Raw genomic sequence first — 8171 nt, 5'->3', positions numbered from 1 at the left:
TGGCTGCTGAAAACGTTGACAAGCTTTTTGAACAAAATAAAAAAGAAGTATCACCCTCTGAGGTTTTCAGAAAAAAAAAAAAAAAAAAAACTTTTGTGTCCAACCGATGCCAAACAAACTTTTATGGTGCAAGTTATATAATTTTTTATGCAATATTGAGGTAAAGTGAATATTGTTAATTTCCTTGTTGAATTTAATTGGAGAAATCCTAATCTTACATATATAAAGCGTGAATCGGCTTGTGAACAGTGAAAAATGGACCGGTTATCCCGTGGTTGTTGTGGCTTTGAGGGGCGTTTTGGTCTTTTGCTGATGGATGGCAGTGGCTCTGCTGGAATTTGATTCTGTCCGCGTGGCTTTCTTGGATTGTAACTTTGCGGGGCGTTCTGTCCGCGTGGCTCTCAATTTTGGCAGTCAGCAATTCATATTGGTAAGTGGGCGGTTGGGCGGTCAGCAACATCCTTTCTTTTCTCTTAGCTTTCTTCTTCTTCTTAGCTTCTATTCTTCTTCTTAGTTTTCTTTGGTAGCTTCAGAAATGTCTTGAAAAGTTCCTCTCATTCTCGGTCTTGTTTCCTCTGTTTCTTTTCTTGGCCTTTTTTACCAGGCGTGATTTGAGGAACGATGGAACCACCACCGCTTGAAAGCTCTGCAATCTCCATTGCCCTTTCTCGTTCATCTCTTGGCCTTCTCTACCAGTTTTTTTCACTCATCAGCTTCCTATTTAATTGTTCCCTTCAACGCGTCTTCCTCCATAATCTTATCTAGAAATCTACAGCAGAATGCCTCTATATTTTTCCTGCACGCACAACAAAAAGGTAAACACTTTTCCAATTAATCTCATCTCCGTAATTGCATTTTTTAATTGTTTTGCCTCTTTTTCTTATTATTTTTTGACTTTTAAGTGTTCTGGGTTTTATCATTGCATGGGTTTTCAATTTCATGTGAATGGTTGGATTTTTTCTTGAGTTGGGGTTGACTAAATATGTCATTACAGAAAGTGGAAAAGAGGGCGACGAAGGAGGAGAGCTCCTTCCATCGGCATTAGAGGGAGATTTACAGTTGCATGGGACATTGGAAACCACAAGGCTTCGATTGGAGTTCAAAGATAAATAGGAATTTTGGCGGTCGGCAATTTCCTCTCATCCTCTTCTTCGTTCTATTCTTGGTTTTAGGAGCACCGCTTCAGAGTTTTGGCAGCTGCTACTTTTTCTTATTCTTTTGTCGGTCTTGTTTCTTCGTTGTCGGTCTTGTTTCTTCGCCTTCTTTACCAGGTGTGTCTTTCCCGTTCCTCGCTCTTCTTCTGAGCTTTCTCTGGCCAGTGTTTTTTCCTTCCCCTGTTTTCCTATTGAATTTTCTACTAGATTGCAGATAATTCAGTCGAGGAAGAAGCGGTTGAATTGCGCATAAGTTTGCGCATCGGTGCATAGGTGTAACTATTACTTTTTTTTTTATTGGGATTTGTTTCTGGTTTGTTAAGTTGTGTTTTTCATCGGGGATTTGTTTCTGGTTTACTTGTTCTTCTTTGGCTGGATTAGATGTTAGATTTATTATATTCAATTAAATGTTAAGTTGTGTTTTTCATTCCTTTTCTTCCGCATGGAATTCTTGGATGGGAGCAATTTTGGCAGTCAGCAATTTCGGCCTTGTTTCCTCTCTGTCTTTTCTTGGCTTTCTTTACCAGGTGTGCCCTGTTCTCTCACCATCGAAGTACACTGATACAATCGCCGCCCTTTCAATCACCTACTGAGAGATGACGCATTCCAGTTGAACACTCTCAAGGCACGCATGAAATAATCAACCGGATAGCTTTGCTTTTTCTTGCTGCTCTCTCTAAGTTGCTCTACACACTTTTCCAAACCCTCTGCCAATCCTCTCTTATGAGGGCTGCTTGAAGGTGGGTAAAAATATTTTGCTGGCACCAGGTGAAGTTAATTCTTGAGGCTTTAGCTTATTTCCTTCCTAGCCTGTTTTTTGCCCCAAAAATTTTGCCAAATTTGAAACCCAACCATAGCTAAAGTTGATAAGTTGATTAAACTTAATAACCGTCTTATTGTTTAGGGATGAAATTGATTTGTACCGTGACCTTTGTTATGTTTGGATTATTTATTCTATTTCCAAATTTTTTTTATTCTTTTCAATATGATTTAATAGAAAGCTTCAGTCATGGGTTCGGCCTAATTTTTTCAAATTTTGATCACTAGAATTACGGTTTACTTAGTTTTAAGTTTCCTAACAAATTTCTTGTATTATCTAAGAATTTAAGTAAAACTCATCTCCAGTATCTCTGATACTTCCAAGTGTGGTGTTATTCAGCTCAATAGTGGCTTCGCTCAAACTCCTCAGATGAGGTACAAGTTACATTCATAGTATCATCCTTTCTGGAATGCTTTTTTGTCTCTATCTAGCTATTGATATTGGTGGGAAGTCTGTCTATTGAAATATGGGAATGTATCTATAGTGTTGCTGGGAGACCATACGGAACATTTATAATAGGGCATTTTCCTTTGTTCAAATTTTGATAGATAACTAGCTGAACTTCCTAATTACTTCTCTGTTGGTTTCACTTTGTACACTCGGGTCTTCATGGAAAAATCTTTCTCAATACAAAAGGGGATATAGCATATATAGGTACATGCACATGTCTGTTTGTGAGGGCAGGGGGAAGGCATGCATGTGTGTGTGTAGGATGTTGGTGCGATTGATGTGTGGTGTACACCTGATTTCTTGATCTTTAATGCATTTTCCTATTAATCATGAGAAAAGATGTCAAAAAATAGCAATTGTTTGTGTAGATCTTATCTGACATATGTGAAGGAACTTATGATTTCTAATGCCTTTGGTAACTTGATATTTCTAAATAGGATCATATTTACATGGAATGCCAAATAAAGGTAGTAGTTTTATTGCACTCTGGTATGATTTGGGCTTCGTGGCCATTCTGTTATGAATGTTTACTGCAACAATTAAGATCATAATGCTTTTAACATTCTGCAGATTTACAGCATAACAGCTTACTTGCCAACTAGGATCAATCCTGCTACTACCACCAAAGCATGCAATTCATCGCCAGCTTCAAAATTGCTTATTTTAGAGAAGTAACGTCACTAATAAGCAAGGCTACACAGTACATGTATAGCCTGATGCCTTTTAGTTTTACCTAATCTTAGGCATTACTTACCGATTAATGCTACATTAAGAATGTTAAATGCCACGTTAAGAATGTTAGATAATCATGCCTTTTAGTTCTGCCTAATTTTAGACATTGCTTACTGATTAATGCTACATTAAGAATGTTAGATAACCCGATTTTAAGGTCATGTTTATCTGTGCAATTAGGAAAAAAAACACACACACACACACATGTCTACTCTATCTAACGAAGAAAAAAAACACACAAATATAACAGCAAAATAACGAGTCTTAGCTACCTGATGCATGGCATCAGGGCTTAAAAACTAGTAAAAGAATAAAAGCGGGAATGGAGTTAGGAACAGTGACTTTCGTCCCCATTGGCACCTTGGCTGTGTGATCATTTTTGGAATTTCACAGCAAAGGCTAAAGTGATGGTGAGGTCCTGATGAAGGATCGGTCGGCTGGGATTTGATATTGTGATGGCGTTTTACTATCCTACCCCTTGGTACCTATTTTGCCCCTTTATGAGGAATGCCAACATAGTATGAGTTATTGACTTTTTCGTCATTTCAGCCCATTAATTACTCGACAATTGGGATTCAAGTGCTAATGGTGCGCCCCCTCCAAAAAAGGAAAAAGTACTAATGGTGTGGTGCAATAGTGCTTTGTTGTGAGGCTTCTTCTGCTCGGTTTGATCATGGTTCAAAAACCTACACATCACCAGTAATCATAAAAGAAATAGAGCGGTGTTCGGCATTTGGCCATTGTCTTCTGCTGCGGAATTCTATCAATGAGCTGTGCACTATTGCAGTAAATGCAATTGAAATTCCTCCTAAAGTCGCAGAATCAGTTCATAAAAATTCGATGGTAAACCAATTTTCTGTACATTGCGAACAACAGAGTGAATAAATAGCATATGCTTAGATTGAAAGGCCATGTATCTTTACAATGTGGCAACAATTTTCCGGATTGAAAGGAAAAATATCTGCTAAACATCTTGATTGAATAGCCATCAATGATAGTTACCAGTGCCCATCTATCTATTATCTTTTCAATATCAAGTCTTGTGGCTCAAACTCAAAGAACCACCGGAATGTTATTTGAGCCATGTTCCTGAAGGCATTGCAAAGGCCAGATATCCAATATGCGTTCCCTCTTGCATTCATGGGGAACAACAATAAACCAGCTCACTATAGTAGAGAAAAAGACCTTTATATTAGCTTCATCTATTGCAGTAAATGATTTCTAAATCACATGTACCATCACTGGTTTGTTTAGGCATAATCGCGTAAGTATATGAACTAGACGTATAACTGAATCATTTAAGATCCGAACATCCTTTGATTTTTCCTTTTTCACCACCTATTCTCTCTAATGTTCTCTTTCAATATAACAAATTCTATCCAACAACTATCATACATATACATATTGGATACAATAGAAGTACACTGCCTGGGCAACCTCACGCAACGCGTGAGGCCCAATCAACTAGTTCTTCTAACCAATGTGATTATTTTGGTCCAGAACCGACAGCAGCTCCAGATGAAAACAAGCGTCCTGTTTTCGCTGCTAAAGACATCGAGCTCTTTTATCTTGAAAATGGTAATCTCGGTGCATCTTTTTTTCCCTCTGTATCGTTGTAGGGGGGACGCGAATGTTGATAACTTCTATAAACGGCTTCCAAACTTTCAATTGCAACGCCAGCAGGAAATTAAGAGAAAAATGCAATCTTGGTACTTAAATTTTGTTATCTGTGAGCGCTTTTAGTCTCCGAACTTTGGACAAAAATAAACCTGGTATCCAATCTTTTAAGTTTTGAGCACATTTAGTACCTTTAACGAAATTTTCGCAAATTACTATCGGAAAAAGTCACGTGATAGTCACATATCCGGTAACTATTGTGTAAAAAGAAATGTAGTCCTTGAACTCAATACTTAGTGTCAGAAGGATATTTTACATTTTTTAGCATTTTTAACATAATAGTTGACAGACATGTGACTATGACATGACTCATTTCGATAGTAATTTGGAAAAAATCATCAAGGGTATTAAATGTGCTCAAAAGTTGAAAGATTGGATATCAAATTTGCTTTTTTCTGAAGTTTGTGGACCAAAAATAGCTTCTATGTCAAATTTTAGATACCAAAACTGCATTTTTATAAAATCTTAAGACCTCACAGTTCACACAATGAATAGTGGAGTAACTAATAAAGTAAACGAATTCATGTGCAAGAAAGAACTTTGGAAAACAAAAGGTACAATGAGCTGATTATTCAAATTTCAAAGTCCTGATTATTGAAAATAAATTACAGCAACACTGGAAGGAAATTACAATCTCTTCCCCGGAATTGGTACGGACACTTATTGGGGATTTACTTATTTTACACATACACATACGTAGTCAACGTATAATATGTATATTTTTACGACAAGTGCTTCAATTATAAATTATCACACTTAACAGCGTTGAGCCTTCAGAAGATCATTTCTTGGACTTGTTCGAAAGACGAAGGCGCCTCTCCTGAGAGAGTGATGCTGCCAACCTACATATTCAAAGATCAAATTAAAAAGCAAGATTGAGCAAATTCAAGAAATCTAGATATTTTTGAAAAAACAGTAAATATTTTTTTGCTTTTTTTTTTTTGGTTAGATCAATTTTTTTTTTTCAGATTTGTGTATCACATCTGAAAATTTTTATAGTCAGTCATGGCAGTTTTTAGGACTAATATATTTGTAAATAAAGTAATTCTAGGAGTGCCGAATTTTAAAATCTGTTTTCTAATAAGTAATTCAAACCAAATAGATCAAAGGGTAGTCGAAGAGTAGATAAATTGAATTAAATCAATGTAACTTGATAAGCAAAAGAAAAAAGGGCTTGAGGACGATGGTTTGCACCTTTTGAGAGCCTCCTCGTTTGTGCCCTTGTTCACGGACTCACTAGCACCACTCTGCAAATTAGTCCTAGAAAGCGGTTTCTTCAACAAATTCTCCCCAACTTTGACAAGATTCTCTAAATTTTCCTTTGTGGCAAGATCCACAGAACCCAGGTCTCCAGATAACGTGTCATCCTGAAATATGCATGTTTGTACAAGCGTACGCTTATATACTATTTGGAGGACAGAAAAACTATATATAAATCAGGGCCTTCAAGGTTCGTACTAATATAGCTCATATTGCTTTCTTTTTTACTTCCAATTTTTTTTTCTTAATTATTTTTTCAAGTGTAAGCAAAAAAAAGATAAAAGAGTACAGCTAGCGCAAAGACTTTTACCTGAATTCGCAGATAATTTTCTTGACACTGCATAGTTTGAAAAATAGTGGAAAGATGAAGATCAGCGATATCGCCACTTGCTTGAGTGTATATATCTATTATAGGAGTTGTATTAGCATTTGTCAGCCAAGACAAGAGTCCCCACTTGGCAACATCCTCAGCATCAAACCCTCCCGCTTTTGTAGTACCCGTTCCCAAGGACAGAACAATGAAACGACTATAATCCGATGAACCGACAGAGGCGAAGTCGGGATTTCCTCGACTAATCTCCCTAGTCACTTGGCCCATAGCAACTAAGGTCTGAAGAAAATACAGTCGACAGATATAAAATTGCAGTAATCATGAGGAAAGTAATAATTTTGTAATAAAATAATTAGTGCATGGCTCTCAAATTAACATGGGATAGATGAGATTTAATATCTTACCGGATTGTTGGCCGCCATGCCACCATCGATCATGTGAAATTCTCTTGTGCTGCCATCAGGTTCCTTAGTTTCGAATTTGTGGGCAGGAAGATAAGTAGGAGCAGCCGAAGTTGATATGCATATATCGCTGAGCAAGGCGTCCAAACTTGAAAAGCGCTTCATCTGAGCCATTAAAAACACGAACCATATTAATTTCTGTTGGATGAGATAAAAGTAAACAATAGTCTAACTAAAATAACCAAGGTTTCTTGAATTGGTACGAACTGCATAGCTGGAGAAGATGGTGGGCTGGAATAGTTTGACGTCGAAAGCTGGGATGACAACATTAGTCAATGCATCGTGCAATCTGCTCTGGCCAAGCTTTTCCCGGAGCATGCAATGGAGATATTTCCCGTCATAGCTGGGTCCTGTCATTGATTTCACCACGTTTTCGACTCCACTGAATAGATGACTGGTCATGGACGAAAGTCGTGTCAATTGTAAGTTAAAAGTAGCATACACAATTTGAGTTTCTTGATATAGTACGCATTAAATTATTTGGAATGAAGATGGATCGAGTCTAATTAAGATATGGTATAAAAAAAAAAGTCTAATTAAGATATGGTATAAAAAAAAAAAGTCTAATTAAGATATCTACTTTGATTGAGGGAAGATTTTGGGACACTCCTCAAGGTAGAAGTCCTTGATATCTTTCGCAGCATAAAGAGGTCTTTTCTTCTCATTTGGAGCTGTAAGCATGGCAGTCACAAGGCCACCAGTGCTTGTGCCGGCAATCACATCAAAGTAGTCAGCAAGTCTTACATCCGAACCATCCAATTTCTGCACCAAGGCCATTCCAAAAATGAATTATGTACAAAGAGAATTTCTACACCAAGGCCATTCAAGAAATGAATTAGTACAAAGAGAGATTCAATTTTCCTTTTGGTCCATGGAATAGTCGTGCAAATCGAGTCCATGATTGTGTAGTTACGCTACACAAAATTAAAGATTGGAGAGATTAATTATTTTCAAACCTGAAGCTCAGTCTCTAAATATCCAAGGATTACTCCGGGGATGATTCCTCTGATCCCTCCACCATCAATGCTTAGGATGGTCACACAATTTCCATAAGATTGAGGCTTCAAAGCTGATACGGTGGTTGCCATGATGGATTGTAAGTTAAATACAAAGGAATGGAGAAAAAGAACTCAGAAAATGAAGGTTTCAAATACTAAAATGAAGCAAAACAAGGAAGAAAATGAAACCCTTTTTAGACTTGTATATTGTGATTGTTGAAACTTTTGTGTGCTGCATCCATGACGAAGTGGGGGTATTTATAGTGTTTTCCTACTCCATCTTCGAAG

At 37.2% G+C, this 8171-nt stretch overlaps 1 protein-coding gene and 1 long non-coding RNA gene across 6 annotated transcripts; one reads left to right on the top strand and one right to left on the bottom strand.

Moving 5' to 3' along the window:
• The first annotated feature begins 259 nt into the window (after positions 1 to 259).
• Positions 260 to 4169, top strand: LOC113715177 (uncharacterized). Of its 5 annotated transcripts, XR_011822455.1 has the most exons (4): positions 427 to 815; positions 995 to 3130; positions 3550 to 3637; positions 3706 to 4169. It is a non-coding gene; the product is annotated as an uncharacterized lncRNA (long non-coding RNA). The 5 variants fall into 5 exon arrangements; XR_011822453.1 differs by having other exon boundaries at positions 425 to 815; positions 995 to 3637; XR_003453844.2 differs by lacking the exon at positions 3550 to 3637 and having other exon boundaries at positions 428 to 815.
• A 1203-nt stretch (positions 4170 to 5372) lies between these two features.
• On the bottom strand, positions 5373 to 8103 carry LOC113714777 (patatin-like protein 2). The gene is made up of 7 exons (XM_027238844.2): positions 7842 to 8103; positions 7466 to 7647; positions 7093 to 7279; positions 6829 to 6990; positions 6404 to 6703; positions 6028 to 6200; positions 5373 to 5675 (listed from the first exon to the last, which is right to left on the bottom strand). The coding sequence occupies exons 1-7, from the start codon at positions 7971 to 7973 to the stop codon at positions 5615 to 5617; spliced, it is 1197 nt and encodes a 398-aa protein (XP_027094645.1). The 5' UTR covers positions 7974 to 8103; the 3' UTR covers positions 5373 to 5614.
• Positions 8104 to 8171: the final 68 nt, after the last annotated feature.

Source organism: Coffea arabica, chromosome 10c (assembly GCF_036785885.1).
Source record: "Coffea arabica cultivar ET-39 chromosome 10c, Coffea Arabica ET-39 HiFi, whole genome shotgun sequence".
Taxonomy (NCBI): Eukaryota; Viridiplantae; Streptophyta; class Magnoliopsida; order Gentianales; family Rubiaceae; genus Coffea; species Coffea arabica.
Note: the sequence above shows the minus strand (reverse complement) of the source record. Positions and strands in the feature narration are given on the sequence as shown.

Bases quoted from the DNA above. Each gene is read 5' to 3' on its own strand.
- LOC113714777 (XM_027238844.2), bottom strand. From the start codon at position 7,973: ATGGCAACCACCGTATCAGCTTTGAAGCCTCAATCTTATGGAAATTGT. The intron at 7,648-7,841 runs GTTTGAAAATAA...GCCTTGGTGCAG, and splicing joins ATTTAGAGACTGAGCTTCAG to AAATTGGATGGTTCGGATGT. The intron at 6,704-6,828 runs GTAAGATATTAA...TATTTTCTTCAG, and splicing joins GCATGGCGGCCAACAATCCG to ACCTTAGTTGCTATGGGCCA.